Source organism: Solea solea, chromosome 10, assembly GCF_958295425.1.
Source record: "Solea solea chromosome 10, fSolSol10.1, whole genome shotgun sequence".
In the NCBI taxonomy this organism is placed as follows: domain Eukaryota; kingdom Metazoa; phylum Chordata; class Actinopteri; order Pleuronectiformes; family Soleidae; genus Solea; species Solea solea.
The window spans coordinates 17,055,719-17,076,786 of NC_081143.1; the positions used below are offsets into that span (position 1 = coordinate 17,055,719).

The 21,068-nt window shown below is 41.6% G+C and overlaps 1 protein-coding gene across 1 annotated transcript; it reads left to right on the forward strand.

Annotated features, from left to right (window-relative positions):
• The first annotated feature begins 4,948 nt into the window (after positions 1 to 4,948).
• On the forward strand, positions 4,949 to 20,847 carry LOC131466444 (uncharacterized). Its single transcript, XM_058639656.1, has 5 exons — positions 4,949 to 5,139; positions 18,057 to 18,141; positions 18,234 to 18,313; positions 19,321 to 19,647; positions 20,136 to 20,847. Exons 3-5 carry the CDS (start codon positions 18,253 to 18,255, stop codon positions 20,510 to 20,512), a joined length of 765 nt encoding a protein of 254 aa, XP_058495639.1. The 5' UTR covers positions 4,949 to 5,139; positions 18,057 to 18,141; positions 18,234 to 18,252; the 3' UTR covers positions 20,513 to 20,847.
• The last annotated feature ends 221 nt before the right edge of the window (positions 20,848 to 21,068 follow it).

The following is a 21,068-nucleotide window of genomic DNA, read 5'->3' on the forward strand; positions in this document are numbered from 1 at the left end:
ATTCCATAATGAATTCATTATTGTTATTGTTATTATTATTATTACAGTGCACAGGTCTAGTTCTTGGCAACAATCAAAGCTGTACTGGTCTTATCTACAAAGGTCAATGAACACAGTGAAGTGCTCGCTCCTGTCACACACTAGCCTTTATCGCTGCGGCTCATACTAATGCACGACGACTGCTGCCATTGCTGAGAGGGCTAACAAGTGTGCACATGCTGAAAATGATCTTTATAGTCGAGTCTCTAAGCGAGGGCGGGGGGTGGGTTGCAATATTGCCTGTGTGTTATTACCAGTTATGTAAGCACACTATAGGTGCAGATAAAGAAAAATGCATAGATGTGCATTATGTTTGATCAATTATTTTTGAAAGTATAGAACCATCTGTGGCAGTTACCCACAGAGGAAATTGAAAACCACAGCCCAGGCAATGTTAACAATATTAAACTCTTAAACTGGCCCCACCTGGCTCAAGGAGGACCCTAATCAGGTCTGTTACATGCTGATCTGTGCCGCCGTCTCCCCCACAGTGCTGCGGATTTGATTTGGCAGCGTCTCTCTTTATTTCCCGTGGGCTCCACTGCTCTCACAGCGAAGCGAGGAGGTGAGCCATCTTGCCGAATGGAAACGCTCCCATAGACGTGCGCTGTGTGTGAGAGAGACAGGCCCCTGGGAGCAATACTTGCTAATGACTATCTGATTGACTGGGCTAAGAGAGGGAGAGAGACGAAGACGTGGAAGAGGGTGACAATCTTTGTCTCCCTGAGCATTCATGTTCAATTCTATGTAGTGCGTGTTTTTTTTTGCATTCTCGTCAGTCTTTGGTAAACAACGCGTGTGCTTTTGTGTGTCCTGCGTCTCCCCCGTGCCTTGCTGCCTGAGTCCTTGATGAAGGCTGCTTACTGTATAATGAGAGATGTGGTCAGATAATGGAGGAGGTAATTACTTCAGCTCACAGCAGCCCCTGGTTAAGAATTACATTATTGATCAGTCAAAAGAAGCAGCGTGACAGGACGGAGGAGGGAGAAAAATCTGCCCGTGAAATAAACAGCTTGTTGGTCTGACTTCTGCTCAAGGCGAAGGCATCGGGCACACGTATGCCCACACTTAAACACAAACACACGACAGCAGTTACTCAATCCAAAGGGATCTTATTTCAGCATAAATAATAATAAATCATATTGTGTGTCTATATTCTAAAAACAGGGTTCTATCCATTATTAAAAAGAAAACAATAACATCAGAAAACACTGACACATCACCTGCAGTTGATCTGACAGTTTCGGCCTGAAGCTGCTGCACAGCTCTATAAGCAGCAGAGTGCACTAAGCACATTTAGCACGCCACCACATTCCTCAGAACAAAAGTTATCCAAAAATGTAGAGTTCCCCCAGTACTATGATTTATCATGCGTTTATATCTGAATATCTGAAGCTTTAAGACGAGAATACGGCACACATCATTTCACAAACATGTGCTGATAATGTGAACTATATCATACTTGAGACTAGTTGGTGAAACTGTTTTTAAATATATGACAGCAGTAGAAGTTAACACACACACACACTAAACCCAAAGGTACACAGACAGACATTAACTTGATTATCTTGACCCACAAGCCTTTATCCCCTGCAGCAATCAATATACTATGTTGAGTACCTATTAGAGAGCCGCTTTTAAGACTTTCTCTGGGTTTTTCTCCAGCGTTGCAGCGCTAATGAGCCATGAAGGAGCATCTTTTTGCCATCGCAAGACTTAGAACATGACTATAAAGGAAATGCTTTCAATAAATTTGAAATGTTGCGATTAGCAAATCGCAGAGGCTATAATTGAACAGTCCTGTCTCTAATGGCTCCATGTTCTGTGCCAATTTTACAAAATGCAATACAGAAAAAATATTACAAGCAATTCGTATTTGATGCTCTCACACTTGTATTAGTGCAGAGTAGCATGTCATGTGGTAAGACTCTTATTTAAACTGTCCATATTATGCTGAAGATTGACCTTAAAGTTATATCGCAAATGAAATTTGCGACCACAAATTGTTCAGCCCTAGACTACACACAAGTGTGCAGTGGTAAATGGTTTGTATTTGTATAGTGCTTTTGATGACCACTCAAAGCGGCCTTACGCTACAGCTTTGCCATTCCCCCATTCACACACGCTTTCATACAGCACTTCTACAGTACGTGCAGCACATCTTCCAAACCCACTCACACGCTGTCGTGGGCCCAAGGACACATCGGCACGTAGACGAGCGCATCGAACCCACAACCTTCCAGTTGAAAGATGACCAAGTGAACTTCCTCCTAATACAGCACATATCATTTTCACTACACTCAGCAGAATCCTGGTTTAATATTGACATAATCTCACCTACAGCAGGTGCCATGAGGTATGTTATGGACTCAGATTTATGCTCTAGGTCGTTCCAACATCTGTACATAAGAGCATGTCGGTTTGTGTTTGAGTATGTAGGTGTGATCGCAGAGACTTTAGCTTTTCATTAACACAGGCGGCCTGGTAGACCATTGCTTCAGCACTTGTCCCCAGAGGCTGTCTTTTTTTGCACAGGCTTAACGCAATCAATTCACCATCCCGGGGAAGGGAGAGACGGACGTGAAGGGGTGGACTGAGAGACGGACAATGGTGCAAAGAGAGGGAGGAAGAGACCGACGGGGACTGAAGCATGGCAAACAGGATTGATGAGAATAAAACTCCACTAGCATCTCAATCCCTTTATTTTTGCCAAGAGGCCTCCAGTGGGGAGAGGAGAACAAAGTCAGAGGAACTAGAGGAAAGAGGCACAAGGAATACTGAATAAAGACGGCACAGCGGCCTCCTACAGTTCCCCATCCATCACCGAAACTTGAATACACTGTCTGCAGTCATTTTACTCACAAACCTCACAAAGCAATAATGCACTAATAATGCAGTGCAATGCTATTGAATGCACAAAGCATCATGTCACAGGTATAAAATGTCAGATTTGAATCATCATTGTTGTCACATGTGTACACTGTGGATGGCAAACGGTTGGAAGATGGCGTCAGAGTGAGTGCTTATGGTGTCACTTATTACGCTAAATGTCAACTCTCCTGTTTGATCATGGTGGACATAAAAAATCTGTCCAGCTCACCTGCTGAGGCAAACAAAGCAGCCGGCTGGTGAGACTGAAGGCCGCTTCAGAACGACTTCTTGGAACGAGACGTGGACGAGTGTTGGTGAGTCCAGCACTTTGACTTATAACTTTCACCTCATGATTACTGTCATTTCAACTCCCCGCCAACGTCAGGCTGAGACGGAGGAACAGCGACTGTTTGTAAAGAGCACTATAAATGTAAGCAGCTACTGCTATCATCCTCGTTCACCAGCTTTGAACGCAGCCCAGTTGAGCTGGGTCGTTGTCACTCTGTGTTGTGTGCAGTGGTCTATCGCCCTCCCAAATTCAAATGCATGTGAAAATGACAGTTAAAATGCAAACAGTATTGGTCGTACCAGTTATGAATCGTAATTGTAATCACAAAAAAATGATAGTTTGACCACTTTGAATAATAAATGAAAAAGTTCATCATACTTGTTACTTTGGCCCTGTGATGGACCGGCGACCTTTCCAGAGTGTATAATGCCTCTCGTCCTATGTCAGCTGGGATTGGCACCAGCAGCCCTGCGACCCTCATGTGGAAGATAAAGTGGTAGACCAGGAAGGCCAACGGGCGTGGAGTCTGGTCAAGAGGGGGCCTTTCTAGAGAAGGAAATACACAATATTCCATCATGATACCGCAATTAAGATATTCACGACAATATCACACAGAATTTCTAAGTAAATATACTTGTTTTAATGTGGCATGATGTGTACTTCACAATAAAAACATATTAATAATGCAAAAAATCTAGGATTAAAAAAAAAAGTAAAGCTTCAATTAAGTCAGTGATAATGTGGACTTTAATTAGGGCCGCCCACAGACCACAAATTTGACACCTCTGTGGTAAATATTGGATGGATGGATGTGTTACTTTCCTTATATAAATACACATTAAGCATTACATGTTTAGATATACATCCATCCTTAGATTCTTCACATTCAGATTCATACAGCGATCAAACAGGAGACGAAATGTGTTGCAACAACACAATAATAGATAGACAATAATAAAAAAATAAACGTCTCTCTTGATTTAATCATTGTTCCACTCATGCCAAACTAACACACTGGTAAAAGCTGCATTGACCAGTGCTCTGGTGCTGCATGTTAATCTGTACTTGCTGTTCCTAAAGGTCCAGAGCAGCTGTTGTAGAGCATTAGTGAAACTCTCTTCATAAACACACAGTACAACAAATTGTGGCAAAATGTTATTGACAAAAGTCCATTAAAACCTCATTACAGAACCCGGCCGTACAGACACGGCCGAACATTGTGGCCAAGTAAATTGTGTTTTGCTGGTGTGGTTGCAGACCTAATGGGAAATCGCAAAACCTTTTAGCACTGAGAGGGTATTAACAATAAGGTGAAGCATACATTCAACCTCAATTTGCACCTCTTAATCCATATGGTAAAGAACACTAATGTGGCCCGAAATGAAAACCTCTCATCAGAAGCTCGTATTACACTGTTCCAGGATTTGTTGCAATCAAAGAAGCCCATTAGAGAAAGTGGACACTCTGCCTCTTTAAAATGAACTGCACAAGAGCGACAAGAGGGCTCTTGTTAACCACCGCTGATCTCTCTCTGAATAAGGAATACGAGGTGGTGAATAATGATAGACCTGACTAGTCTTAGAAAAAAAAACACAGGGTCGAGTTTAAGAGACTTTCTTGTTCCAAAAGCATAATGGGAACAAAAAAGAAAAAAAAATCATATTCACGATCAAAGCGAGAAGCAGATGAGAGCTTACGGGAATGAAGACGAAAACAGCTTCATAGAGCACAGTATGTTTATTAAGTGCAGAGGAAGGAAGAGCAGCGGGGAGACCATTGTGTTGGACCTCGGTGAATTCACATGCAGGAAATCCAGGAGTATGTCAGAGACATTATGTTCACAGAAGGAAGTAGTCGTGGCAGAGTGGACGCAAGACACTAGAGACACAACACTGACAAATAAACCTCATTCTACAGCCAGCAGCGGCATACAGCAGGAGGTAAGAGGAAACTTGTGTTTGTAATCCAGCTTTCTGAGCATAAACAAAATCCAGGGCGGAAGAGAACAAATGTGATGTGAGATGAAACTAATATACAGATTGTACAGTGTGTCATTGAAACTGGCATGTGTTGGTGTGTTTATTTTATTTAAAGCTGCAGGTCTTTCACTTTTGGGTGATGTTAATATTCTGCCTCAGAACTGAAGCACTACAACAACAGAGATATGATTCGCCCCGTGCCTTTTGTTGGCAAACGTTTATCAAGCCCTGAAGCCGTGTGTGAGAAAACTTCCTCCGCTGGATTAAAATTACATTTCGGATTGTTTTTGTTTTGGCCCAAATGGCTGTGGAGTTACTCCCTCGACACCAGAGTAATATTGGAGAGGTCCTAAATTGGCGGCCTCAGCATGATACAGTTTTCAGTTGTTTTTTTTTCTTTATAAGTGTAATTTCATGATTGTATTTGGTCCAGGCTCTGTTCAGTTTTCTTTAAAAGGCTGCAGGAGCTGTCGTGGAAAGAAACTACTCTTCTCACTCACCAGAAATGATAGAATTATTAGGACAAATTCAACACAGAGTATGGAAACAGGATTGAGCTTAACTTCATTATAACGTCCAAGTCAGGAAAGGAAACAGGAAAGAACATAATAGCAGTTGTAGCGTTCCACAGAAAAGTTATTGTTTGGTCTTCTAACCTTTCTTTGTACCTTTCTTTAACCTTTTAACCTTGTATTATTTTCTGCACATGCATGCACATTAATGTGACCGGCACATTTAAAAGGACAGAGATAACATAAGAATTCAAATAAGATAAAAATGACTCATTAGGGACTTCCCATTAACAGTTGTATGGGAATTAAATTCAAGTGTGTTTCTTACAAATTGGACACTCTAAATTGACTGTAGGTGTGAATGTGAGAGTGAATGGTTGTTTGTACCACACCTTTCATCCTATGTCAGCTGGGATTTGCACCAGCGCCTCCCGTGAACCTTCTTATAGAAGATGAGAAGAAGATGAGATGTGTTTCTAGCTACAGCCAAGTCCTGAACAAAAGACATTTTGGAAAATTTAATTGAATTAGCTTATTATTGCGATATTATGGCGATACCACTGTGCTCTGAGGTTTATCACTGGTTGTAGCTGCCTCACCCACCACTGCCAACTGTATGCTAAAGCTTCCATGCCTTCCTTGAATGTAAGACGCTACACACACTGGATGACTCTGGTTTATAAGGCTCTTCTTGGCTTGGTTCCTTTATGTGTACTTTGGTATTTCAGTGTTTGTTTAGTGACTGTTATCACCCTGTTCTTAATAACTATGACATGTGCTGCTGCCTTTCCTGACCAGGTCACCGGTCACAGGTTTGATGCCAAGCTTTTTTTTATTCTTTTAAACAAAGAGTAAACCATACAGTTGTGTGAGCCATGAAATCACGAGGCTTTAAAACGGAAAGATCGGAGGAAGTACTGCACAGCGACGTTTAGATAATGCATTGATCAAAGCTGCTTTAAGAGCAAAACCTGAGAATAAATCTGCGCTGCCTCTGCTTATACAACACATGCCTTCATAGTATTTAACTACCTTTGATATTTCCTGGAGGGAAAGGGGGAGGGAGCGGTCAGTAAACTCTCACCCAATCATTTCCCGCGGTGTTCCCACACTTGGCTTCTCTTGTCTTATCTTATCTTTCTTTGTCTGAGATCATGTGCTTTACTTTACAAGCGTTTTCCAATTCAGTCCTGCGGCTATTTTTTCGTGTTGCCTCAGCCGGTGACAGATTTGAACAGCCGGCCTTTGGCAGTCACGCCTCTCAAACCTTTATTTGTACGGATTCATTTTCAGATCAACTTTTTATTGGAATTACAGTTAAATATGGGGTTAATATATAATATATAAAGAATGAAATATTTATATCAGGAGCAGGGTCAGCTCGCTCTATGGAGGCTGTAATTTTGGAGCACCGTGTTCACACAGGAAAGGAAGGGTGAGGTGAGGGACACTCTTACACACTGAACCTTGCAGTAATTGATGTGAGACACTGGTCTTTGATGTAACAAATGTGATGGGGACCCCATCCCCGTCTTTCTTCCAAGAACGATGGGGTCTGTCGTCACGCAGATACAGTAAAAAACCGCATCATCTCTTCTCCTAACACCAAATCCACCAGGATAATTGTTGCGGGGACATATTATTGATGTGCTTCCAGGTGTTGTCTGTGTGGGTGACCTATAAGGCAAAGATAATGGATGACATTTCCTTATAGTGTCTCCTCCAGCAGAGTAATTATCCTGAGCCTCAGGGTTATAGGGGTGTGGGAGCATCGATAGAGGCTATTTCCATCAGCAGTCAAACAGCTCATTTTATGCACTAATGGACAGGAGTATAATTTATGAAGGGCAATTCCTTCTAAGGGGTATCATTGGATGCTAATGACCTGACTGGCACCTAGAGTCAAACCTGAGCTGAAAGACATTGAAACTCACTATACTGTATTCATGAGCTGCTTTCAGCAATGAATGGTATGTTTTTCAAAGTGATGACAAGTGCCAGCTCTTAGCTCACTGGTTCATTTACAATGGAGATGATTCACTCTGTAAATATTAATGTTTTCAGTGTGGGACTCTCAGCTTCTGTTGCTGCTTAACACTGTACGTGTGTGTCAGTCTTAGACAACAGATCATGGCTTGTCTCATCTCATCTCATCTTACCCGAGAAATGCAAAAAAAACAAAAAAGAAAAACATCTGGAAATGACCCAGGCTGATTTTCCACCTCTGTTCAGTCACTATTGCTTAAGACATAGTTCAGTACCTGTTTCATTCTGTCAAACACTTTATTATGGAGCAGAAATCAGAGACCCTGCATGCACATTTGTCTTTCTCTCTCCCTCTCTCACACACTCACTCAAACACACACGCACACACACACAAAGGTTCGTGCAGCTACCCTTTTAAGGACTCTGCAGTGAATTCCGGCCTAAACAAAGCATTACTCATCAAACCAAAACCAGTTAATGCATTTACATTTACATTTAAGCATTTAGCAGACGCTTTTATCCAAAGTGACTTACAAAAGATCCCTAAACGGGACCAGTTTCTCAGAAATGAGTTCTGCCAAATTGACCAGGATTTGTTTTTCTACGAGGACTACTTGTCCTGACAAGGTCAGTGCTTATGCACCTTCACACCTAAGATTAGAACACGTTTTCTGTGATTGGTTTTACAGCTGGCATTAACATGCGTCTCCGGTGTCCCCATCAAGATCCAATTACAATCTGATCACAGTCAGTTGCCCATCGGGCAGGGGAGTCGGAGTGTCAGCCGGTTTGAGGCTCCGTCCTCGGTTGTATTCACACCTGTACTTACAAGTGGTCAGGCGCTATCCAATTGCAATCCGATCACAGAAAAAAAAGCATATTAATGCCAGGTGTAAAGTGGGCCGAAGAGTCAACAAATATCAAAGGTATTGTTATGTAATAAATAGAAGTATATATACACACACACACACATGTTTCTTGTAGACACAGTCTCTTACCCCCTTATCACTGCCAGATTAAGGTCCCCACAGCACCCTGTAAACAAAAGCATAAATCACTGATGCTTCTCCTCCACAGCCTGACTGAAATTCATGGTTCTCAGTTGCACTAAATCACAGTGGACGAGTGCCTGAGGGAGGCTAGAAGGCTAATACACACCGGCCATCAGCAGCGAGGCCGGTCCTATATGTCTAAATATAGTCAATTCAGAGACGGATGGGCCTAAGCTGAGCAGCCACAGGAGAGGCAGAACACCAACACCAGTGCGTCTGATAAATGTACACAGAGTTTAGGCTAAAAATGTAATGCCAAGGGACCATTTGAAGGAGTGTGAAGAGGGATGGCATCCTTACGCAGACACCTACGTCCAATACGTAGGTGGTGCTTGTTTTTTTTTAGAGATTAGAGAGAATTATGGTTCGGATCACTCTGAGAATGCAGGACAGGAGGATATTGAGAGGGATGGCATCCTTACGCAAACACCTACATCCAATAGAATAGAAAGGACTGGAAAGGGAACCAGGCTTAAAGTGGGACCACTTTACCGACTGGAAGTGTGTGCATGACACTGCTGCTGAACTAAACATCAGAGGCTACTTGATTTATCCATCCATCCATCTTCTACCACGTTATCCTCCACAGGAGGGTCGCCTATTCACTCTCACAACTTTGGTCAATTTAGAGTGTCCAATTTTGGACCGTGGGAGGAGAAAATCCACGCACACATGGGCAGAACATGCAAACTCCATGCAGAAAGGTCCTTGTTCTGACTGTTGTGTATTGGCTTCTTCTATTATTACTGGATTTAAAGCTGGGAAATTGCACATTTTCATAGTCTGACTGTGAGAAGTTCAATTTAGTAGCATCTCTCTATACGATGTATTTTAAAAGTTTTAGTTAGACTAACACAATAATGCAGTCTTTTCTAAGGTCTTGTAAACATATAGCTTGCTGTGATCTGGCTCTTGAAATGTCAGTGTCAGAAGATGATTTTTTTTTTTCTTCTTTTTTTCTTAATAAGCAAAACCATAGTTTAGAGTGTATTGTGTGTTGTGGCAGCTATTATACGATTCCTCCTCCTGGTTCATCCTTTGATTGCGATGTTGCTGTAGCTCAAACGCAGACTCACCTCACCCCAGTTCAAGGTGAAGCACTAAACTTTAATTGAAGGAGCTGCATTGTAAGCACCAGCATGTGAACATCTGTGCAGCAATATTATTAAATGGATTTCTCCATCGCAGGGGAGGGAATATGTATTTATATATATATATATATATATATATATATATATAGATCCTGTGTGTTCTCACTGTAATTATCAAATTGATTTCCATATAATTTAGAAACACAATATGGCACTAAAATCACTCCGTCTGTGTCTTTCAGCACTTTAGTATGAGGCGGTTGTCTCAGAGTTGTTCGTCACAGAGGGGGGTTCATCTCTCGCAGTGAGGCATCTGATCATGAAACACCTTTAAAGCTTGACTCTCATCTGGGAAATAAAAGGATGTCGGGGGCCAAGTAGTGCTGCAGTAACACATCAGCAACTGCCGAGTGCGAGTAAACAGCAGAGGCTTATCCTGTGCATGAGCAAACATTAGCGTCAAGTATGAGCACGGCCCTACATTCTCTAAGAAGGTAGGTCAGCTGCTCATATGCTTCCTGATTAAAGAAATAAAATAAAAATCTGATCTCCTTAGAGTGATAATCTCTCCCCCAAACATATTTGTCCTGCATCGACCACTGCATTTACAGCAGACCTGTGACATGTATGTGAATATTACATTCCACCTATTTATAGTCCAGACAAAGAGGATCCGTGTGAAGCTTGTTTTTTTTTTTTAGAGATTAGAGAGAATTATGGTTCGGATCACTCTGAGAATGCAGGACAGGAGGATGTTGAGTCTGAGGAATATAAGAATTACAAGCATGAATCGTGACAATCACGGTAATAATTTCACTGTGGTTCTCTCCAAGACTCAGTGTTCCGCCGACGCACATTCTGAAGAGTGAGCATCATTCAGGGTTATTCAGACTTCACACACACAACCAATCAGTCAATCAATCAATCAGCTAATTAAAACTTATAAAATACAAAAAGAAAGAGAATCACACATTCAATTCAAAACTATGACGACACAGGCTCGTAAAAACCCAGTAAAACTGTGTATTTATGTGAAAAACATCAACATCAAATATAAAATCAATAAAAAGAGATGTACAACAGTACACCACACTGTTGTGTTTTGTATAATATGTATAGAGCCCGGCCCCTAAAAAGGGAAAGTCTCTAAACCAGAAACAGTCTCACAGCACGCTTGTTCTTGATTAACAGCCGACACGTGACAGCCTCTCAGAGGTCGGACGTCTTAAAAAGGTTGTGTATTTATTTTGCCCTACCTTGAATGCTTTAACCACATGAGTATGATGTAGTCCTTTCAGGAAGGTTAAGTGGGACGACTGTTAAAAATCTCCTCATCCCAGAGAGTCAACCAATTGTCTTCATTTATGCCACAAAAACTGTCAAGAATCTTCTCACTGATCGAATGCTTTGCAAATTCTCCCTCTGAAACACAATTTAATGCTGATGAATAGCATATTAAAGTGTTGATGTTGAAAGTGTCATCAAACCTGCAGAGGGAGTCTTTTTTTCTCCCTCCTCTGACACTGAGACCGATTAATCAAACGCTGTTGAATAAATAGACATTTCTACAGTTTCAAGACAATATTTCTTTACTCGGGGACAGTAAGTATAACTACTACACACCAAGACAGCTTCTATGAACTATGGTGGTGTTTGCCGACCACAAATGTCCTGTTTGCATAGAAACACAAAGTTCATGCTATAGCTTTTGGGACGCTGTGTGCATGGTGGCACAAGATGGCGGCCTCTGTAAAGTCTTTTGATAATGTATATATTCTATAGGCGCTTTTCCGCGATACAGTCCAAGCACAACTTGGCTCGGCACAGCTTTTATATTAGCGATAGTACCTGCATGGTACCTGGTGCTTTTTTAGCATGAGCTGAGCCGACACTAAAATGTGACATCGTCAGACTGCCAGCCACTGATTGGTCAGAGAGTGTCATCACTGGAAGAGTCATGAGCGTGACGTCTGACACAGGAAATGAACAGAACAATTTCCAGCTGTGGATCAGTTAAAAAGACATGAAAATCCTGAAAACATGCGTTTAATCTCCCACATTCAGCAAGGAAGTGTCTAAAATCTCAGGAGTCTGGTGTATTTAGCGCAGTGGTTCTCTACACCGACTTTTATTTTGAAGGATGCAGATTATCATGACACTATTCTGCTTTGCATTGTTGAAATGCCATGTAATGATTAGTAAGGATTAGTTCATGCAAATTGGCATATACTGCAGGGTTTCATAGGTACTTTTCTGAAATAAAAAATGCTGGCTGTTGTGAATTTTATTGTTGTATTGAGTTATACGTTTGCATTTATTGCTCGGGATGAAAGACGGCTGCTGAGCTCCTCGATGTTTCCAAGGTTTTTTTTTTCCCCATCATACGTGTTGCTGTACTGTGTCTGATGCTGTGGTTTCTCCTCGCCATAAAACACATTGCCACCGCTGTGCTTGTTCCATTGTTTTATGCAAAGGTCTCACACTCCACAGCCTCAACCTTTCCTGTCAAAAAGTATGTCACCTGTCTTAAGTTCTTTCTTTTCATCTGAAAAGGTCATCTCTAACTGTTAGGATGGGGCGGAACATAATGAATCATTCAAGAGTTCAAGACTTCAATTAAAATACGAAATAAATAAAAAAAATGATGGCTCAATTTCTTTAACTATAGCATGAATCAATGGTATGACACGTAATGAATAAACATTTACTTTATTCGCAATTTTAGAGGGAGAGGTGAGGATTGTCACACGTTTTTTCAGTCAATATTATTTGAGACTAAATTTAGTCAAATTTGGAGAACCGTGTAACATGATTACATATAAAAGCTGCGTAGCCGGTTGCAATGTAATTTAGGTAACTTTGGTTTGTATTTTTGTTCAGTGTTTGATATTGTTTTGTCAATCAAATACCCTTTTTCTTACAAAGAAAGACGAGTGCGGTTCTCATACCGGGCAGAGAAAACAAATATAACCCGGGAAATAAATCTCTTTCTGTTTCTCGGAACGCAGTTTTAAGATCATCTGAGGCGAGAAATAAGTCATTTAGAATTCAAAAATGTGGTTTGCGTATTAACCACCATTCAAACAGTAGAACAAGGAAGTCCGCTACTGTTCCAATTGCACTGATCGTACTTGCGTACTCCTGTACTTGGCGAGTATGTACTCCACTCGTGAGAAAGTTCATTATGTTTGGGACGAAGGACATGGTAGGACCCAGAGGGTACACTCCGGCCTGTGTCTGCTCAAAATGCCGCCAGATAGATCTCCCACACTCTCCCCGTTAAATCAGCACATTATGAGATGTGTCACTTCTATTGCGTGGAAATCATTTTGAAATAAATTGCAGCAGACTGTTCTCAAAGTTGATTTTTGCACTCATATCATTTTATTATTCTTATTCTTATACAAGACTGAATCCAGCCTTTGGGTCAAACGTTTTATCTTTTCCGGATCCGAAAAAAAATTGGACCAATAAATGTAATTTTTCTCGAGTCAAAAAGTGTGCACACAACGACATGCAACTCATGAGAACAGTTCTGCTGTCATGGCGAACCCTCCCATAAACTTTCCAACCGACATTAACTGTGCGATAGTCGTCTTTATGGGTGGAGATTGGGTCGGGTGGTGGTTTTATGAGTGCAGCAAACCTTGCAGCTCTGCTCATAAATATGATTCACAGTTTTATGTGCGATGGAGACGTCCTCTGAGTTCGAGGCCTCAAAAAAAAAAGGGGGCACAGCCTGAGGAGTTTTTTTTTTGCAATGAGAGCAGGGGAGACATGTCCTTCATTGATCCGAGTTTGACAACAAAGCAGTTTGGAGGATGAGCTAATGAGACTTTAGATGTCTGCAGATTTACCTGAGTGATTGTGTTTGCTGCTGAGTCACATTCTGCCGGCATCTTTGCACCTGAATGCTATTGATTTTAGGTCAATGATTGTCCATGCAAGTTCTTTTATTATCGGTCTTGTCCACGTCTGGGTGATTCCATGTGTGATTTCAGCATTTTGCTTCCCTTAAACTGCTTTGCATATGTCAACCTTTAATTTTCTGTGTTCAAAGGTTTGCTCACGCCTTTATTTAATATAGATTGACTATATGTTTGCCAAGGCTGAAATTAATGTTTGTCTAAATCACTCATTCTCAAACAAAAGCATGTCGAGGCCCATCAAAAACCTTTAATCACAAGTCTCATCAGCACACTTAATCATGGTCGGCACAGCACATAATGAAGTGTCTGTAAACTATGATCCCCCACCAATTACAAGAGATCTGGTGTGAAAGTGACGGCTCAACAAATCTGGTGACACTTTTAGCACTACAACCCCAAACTTTATATTAAAAGTACAGCTCGAAGAAGAATAGCTATAGCTTTGTTTCATTAATACTGGTTACTTTTCCAAAACTGACTGATAAAAGTATAAATGAAATGCAGCGCCCCTGCTTTTAATTCTAAACACTTTACTTCTCATGGCCCGCCATCAGCCAACCATTCACTCTCACATTCACACAGTGGCCAATTAACCCCCCCCCCCCACACACACACACACACAAGCAAACTCCATGCAGAAAGGCTCTTGTTTGAACCGGGTCATAAACCCCGGTATTTTTTCCGCATGGCAACAGCACTCACTACTCCGCCAGAACAACAAACCTACTGTATATTTAATCCTTTATTCGTCATTCCATTCATAATGTCTGGGAAATCACTCCATATTGTAACCATTGTTACTATAATTTACGAACAAATTAGGGTCCTAACAGGCCCATCCATGATGCAGAGCAACTTCAATGCAGCAAGCTATGTTTAAAAAAGCCCCTTTTACTGCACATGCCATACACTGTATTCATTCTGTACATACAAAACAGACCTTTTATATTATAATACAATATTATAATATTTATACCATCTGAAAAGAATCTCAGTGGAGTGCGTTTCCTGTTTCTTCAAGCTTTGTGTTCCTCTAAAAACACACTACAGCGGAAGCCTACGATCACCACCCTGCAGTGATCCGCTGAACAGCTCCACTGGCAGTTTGTGAAAATTGCCTCCATTTCATTTGAGTGGCGAGTCCCTTCCTACGGGAACACAGTCAAACCGCTTCACTTCTTTGCCAAAGAATAACGTTTTAAGCTCTCCTTTCCCCGAGGCCCTCTCACTTATGGTTCTTAATGGGAGACGAGACGCGCTGCTGGTGTCTGGCAAACAGAGTTGGTGAGAAAGAAGGGCACATATAGGAAGGCTGAAAGAATATTGGGAAACCTCCGATTTTTGTGAGGCAACATTTAGATTAGGGTGTTATTGAATAGATCCACTAAGCAGGGGGGTTTATTTCTCTCAACAGGCTCAGAAGACAGCACATATTTTCCCCACTTCATAGTGACTAATGCTAACTCTCCCTACCTCCCATCCCCCCCTCCCTCCCTGCACGTACACCTGCCCAGCTCTTAAAGGGGCCGCAGCATTCTTACAACAGTAGTTTACACAAATTCATACTGCGGGCCGGATTGAACCTTCTGGTGGGCCGGTTCTGGCCCGCGGGGCATACGTTTAACACCCCTGCACCAAGCAATCTTTGCTATTCAAGGTTTAACTGGAGAGTCAGCAGTTAACATCAGGTTGTTGTTGAAAATGAAAGTTTCTGTGGGTTAAGGTGTGGCAGTGGGAGTGGGGAGAACCATAAGAACCTGGCTGTTAAACGGACCTAAAACAATAAAGAAGAAGAGAGAAATACATATAAATGACTGTTGTTGAGCCAAAACATTCATGAATAATATCCCGTGCATTTACCTGTCAAATGAATGGGAATTCATAGAGAGGTGCCTGGTTGATAGTGACAGGTTATGGCGTTAAGTGCTCATAAATCTTGGTAAACAACATGCACTGCTCAGTGCATCAAGAGTCAGGTGACCCAGATAAGAATTATGAAGGAAGCTGTTGTCCCAACGCTGGCCCTAACATAGCTGTGTGTCATAATTATACAGCACGTATGTGTTGTGTGTTTTACAACACATACGACAACAGCCGAGGCAGCAGCAGAAGCAGTTCCCATCACAGTTCAAGTCATGTTTCTCCCAGAATGGCCCCTATTAGATTCATTTCATTAACACCCATAACTATGTTTATATGTCTGTATAACATCTTTAAAATAAAAGGGCTGCTTGGGTTTTCATAGCCTTAGAATAAGCCTTTTATAGGTCCTTACACCTGCCATCTTGTGGCAACAAGAAAGTGGAAATGGCAGAGAGTGGGAGAGTGTTTACATCCTTTTTTTTGGTAGGCTACCATAGTTTCCTGGTGCGCTTGGGTAAGGGAGGTTTGAGGGGGGAGGCTAGGGTTTGTTTCACTCTGCACTCATCATTAAATAAGTCTAATTCTCCCTAATTGTTGGACCTTTAGGCAAATTGTTATTGCGATTATTGTTATTTACTGCAACAGCCAGTGAGCCAATATGTTGATCATTTGACCAAGTGTATCTTTTCAGTTGGTTTACACTTAAAGCCTCCAATTTATGTCAAATGCAGCAAATCTGTACCCATTTACTGAAGAAAAGGAATCTTTAAAGGATCTTTGTTGTCATTATATAACCAAGTCAGATAGAGGGTTGATCAGAGCGTGTCTAACATTCTAACTTTCATATGTTTGGATGGTGGGAGAGCCACAGGAGAACATGCAAAGTTTGCACAGAAAGGTCCCAGACTGTCCCAAACCACTACGCCACCGCGCCGCCATTCTGACTGAAGGTCTAGCACAACTTAAGATAGAACACCTTAAGTCTTGTTGAGGTTAAGCTTTAGAGGGAATTTGGGGGGGCGAGGAGCTGGGTCAAGAGATGAAGTCTTCAACAGGAATTAGATAGTTAAGATAACACAAAATTAGGGTCACAAAAAATCATCACACTGAAGTGGTTAGTGGTTATGTGACGCATGCTCGATTGTACAGGTGGTAATTGGAACATGAGCCAGTGTTTGAGTGATTTTAGGGGCCCAGGATATTTATCTAATGTCACCAATTTCGAGGTGAAATGTGAGGATCGTGACGCTGATGATGATGATGTGGATCCATCTATCCAAGTAATCACCTCAGCAACAGCTTCAGTCTGCGTCTCATATATAATATAGTACACAGCATTTACAATCAAACCTAATTTAACAGACGCTAAACAAGTCTAGAGGGTTACTGCAAATCCTGTAAAATCCACAGATGAAACTCGGCATTGTGGGTAATCTGCTCCCCACTGCAATTAAGTAAAGTTAAAAAAAAAACTGGGTGTACCGTGAAAATAAGCTAGAGTGCTGCTGTAATGCAGGGCAATGGTGGTCTAAGTGTTTGACAGCATGTTTTTCCCTATAATATGAGTGTGTGTGTGTGCGTGTGTGTGTGTGTGTGTGTGTGTGTGTGTGTGTTCCTAGTATTACTCATGGGGACCTAAATCTTTTTAAACAGTCACATTATGGGGAATTTCTGGTTAAGATTAGGGCTAAGGCTTAGGTTAGGCTGTTCAAATAAATGTGAGTCCTTAAAAGAATAGTTGTGCAAACCTGTGTGAGCATGAGCATGTGTGCAAATCCAAAACTGGATTGTAAACAGGGCAAAACAGGAACTTGCTTCACTGCTGGGTCTTGGTCAGTTAGTTAGTTAGTTAGTTAGTTAGTTAGTTAGTTAGTGTACCTTAGGCCTAAGACTTATGCACATTATTGTACATTTACAAGTTACGACTTTATCTCATGATACAAGTTTTGTCCGTGTGTTACTGCCATTCATCGCCTTTATCTTAATTCGACAGTTTCCCGTAAATGACTAATGAACCATTGAACTTTGGATAAGACACAGGCTACTGTTCAGAAGTCTTCAGAACATGATGGACAAAAGCATTTCCCCCCGTGGCTATTGCCATGGAGTTTGAACAGGGCCAAAAAAGATTTAATGAGGCAAAATTCATTGCAAAATCTGGATGCAGGGAAATTACAGCACGCTGCAACACATCAAAGTGAGTCATATAAGTCACTACTTGTGGCAGCTTCATGAATAGGCCTTCACCACTCACCACTCCCCCAGTTTCTTTCACTTTCGGTCACACACACACACACACACACACGCACACACACGCGCACACATACACACACACACACTTGTCCTTCCCTTTCCCTTTTTCATATTTCAGCACTCAGCCTTCCCTCTGAGAAGCCATTAGCCTTCCTTCTTTCATTTGACTAAACATTAAAGATCTGCACTCAGGTCAAAGTCCTGTATCCACACCTACTCTGTCTACAGAGGCTACAGACGAGGAGACGAGCTGGATAGGAGCATCAGTCTTCTTGAGGTAAGTTTCCCTCTGATTTAACCAGGTTTTGAGACTTAAAAGTGGTGGTTGACGCAGACTGTTTTTCTTGTCATCTGTTTTCATTTCGACAGTTCTTCCTGCTACAGTGACATGGAGCCTACAGCACTGCATATACTCTGCCTTGCATCTGTATTCACACTGACAACACAAGGTAAGTAAAACTATACGTCTAAGTATTTTTATTTAACCTATGTAAAATGGGATAAGAGGGATGGGATATGGGAAAATTTGATTTTTGAATGGCTGATTGTGGTTCGGTGGTCAATGCATCAGCAGCACGTGTGCGTTTTCAACAGCTTAGTCGTTAAAAAAGATGAATACATTGGTTTTGATATGAATACCTACTAATGATAAGCACCCATGGTTACCTTACAAGTCAGAGCCATAAATCAACAAAGTATATAAAAGAGGAATAAAAGTAAAGATGTGGAGAGAGATTACCTGTAGATGAACCTGTAAAGTGCCAAGCACTTGAAGAAGAACATGTCTTGGCTCAGCATAGCCAGTCTGTGGGAAAGGAAAACATTTTTTTTTAATTATTTCCTGCAGATTATACTATCTATATAAAAAAAACATGCTTTTTAATAATTTACGGAAATATTTATCCAAATGATTAGCTCAAATTAACATCATAATGCACTGTAGTGTAAAATCATAACAGTAAATGTTTTGTACACGGTCCCTGCACACTAGTATCACAGCCAGATGTCAGTTGACTGTGGCTGATTTTCTATATTATTGAGGTCGGAAAAGTTCACCTCTTGCATCACAACAACACTAACAACAAAAATGACATCTGGTAAACAATAACACAATATAAATGTGTGGCCAAAAGTCATGTTTCTCGTTCCAACGCATAATGTCATAAAGTCACTATTTTCTCTATCGCACATTCATTATTTTTTTCCCCACAGATGTCACCTCCCGGGCTCCATAGAAAAAGAAATAATAAGTTTAACAAGTAAACGAAAGTTCGGCAACTTTGTGTTTCATTTGTTATTATTAAATTCTTGTATTCATCAGATGCAATACATATTTATATACTGTACATAAATATCAGCACTGGCCTTGGCAACTAAATGTTAGTTCAAAGAACGCTTTCTGATGAAGGAGCAGTCAACAAGCTTCGTATTCAATCCTCTGTCGCTTTCTCTGCAGAGCTGGTGGGCTTGAGGGTGAGTCCCAAGATCACGGCAGAGTGCGGCAAGCAGGTGACGCTGCAGTGCAACGTGTCCTCATCTCTAAATGGACTATCAGTCAAACATATGGAGTGGTCCCACTTATGTTCTGTGAACAGTGAAGGGAACATTTCATACAGCAGAGGTACATTCGGTGACTTCTACTGCGAGTACGAAGAAGGACAGTTGTCTCTCGTCTTTCGAACAATACGGCCGGATCTGGAGAGCAGAGACCCAAAGACCTACAGGTGCAAGCTGCAATCCAACAAGGGTGCTCCGCATGAATACACCACTGTGGAGTTAGAAGGTCAGAGTCCACCTCTGTTTCTATTGTTTCATCTGAGCAACACACAGAAAAGCAATTGAAGTGAATGCACCTGGTTTCCTCAGCTTACGTCTAACCCTAACCCTAACCCAACCAAAGTTTTGTTTAAATGAAAACTACTCAACACGTTTACATTAACTGCTGCATTTTACAAACTGTGTTTGTGGCATATAAGAATCTTAACTCCCGTTTTGAAGCCTTGACATTCACAATTTGACCCCGCGCCATGTTGACGTATTGCAACCAGGAATATATTAAAACATGCTACTGAATGTAACAACTCATTTGACTCATATTAACTTTAAAAAAATGTGGTTTTATGCAAAATGCAGGATTTTTGGAGTGCAATCTGAGATGTAAAGAGTGTGTCCATGAAGTGGATATAAAATGGACTTACTTAAGTGATGTATGATGCATGGTGGTATTTAAAAGTGTACCTAATGTTTCTGTTCTCTGGTTTTTCACTTCAGAATGTGGCGGGACTGTGCACGGTGTTTTAAGAACTGATGGTCCCTCTTGTACCTTCAACCATGTCCACCCAGACGGAGATGTGCACTGGTTTCTTGGCTCCAAGAATCTCTCCGATGGGTCTGCAAATCACAACACCACTAAACGTGTAGAGAACGGGGGATGGCTCACGATCCACAGTGACCTGGAGTGGAAAAAAGGTTCAGATGAGCCCTTCAACTGTTCCTTGTGGAGCACCAAATCTGGAAGATACATTGCAAGTACATTGATTCAGAAGGCAGAGGTCAAAGGGCTAACGGGCACAAATGGTGTCAGACCGCAGGAATCCATGGTGGCATTTCTGTGTGTATCAGTCTTGCTCGCTGTCATGCTGTTATAGCTGATTTGGAAAAGTAATTCTGTATCAGGGAGCATGTACGATTTCAGTTAAGTTGACACTTCACTATACGAAACAGTGAGGTACTGACATTCAGGACAAAGAGCTCTCAGTAAAGTGAGTCATCATGCATGGTCCATAGATGCAGTACTCTTCCTTTTAATCCCCGACAGAGTGTTGAGAGGTGATAACAAGGGAGTCGATAAGCATTACACTGTAAACAAGGAAAGAGACTTGGTTTTATTTCGATGGAGTCAAAGATGAGGAAACAGGACATAACACATTCATTAATAATACCCCCCCCCCCCCTAACACACACACACACACACACACACACACACACACACACACACACACACACACACACACACACACACACACACACACACACACACACACACACACACACACACACACACACACACACACACACACACACACACACACACACACACACACACACACACACACACACACACACACACACACACACACACACACACACACACACACACACACACACACACACACACACACACACACACACACACACACACAC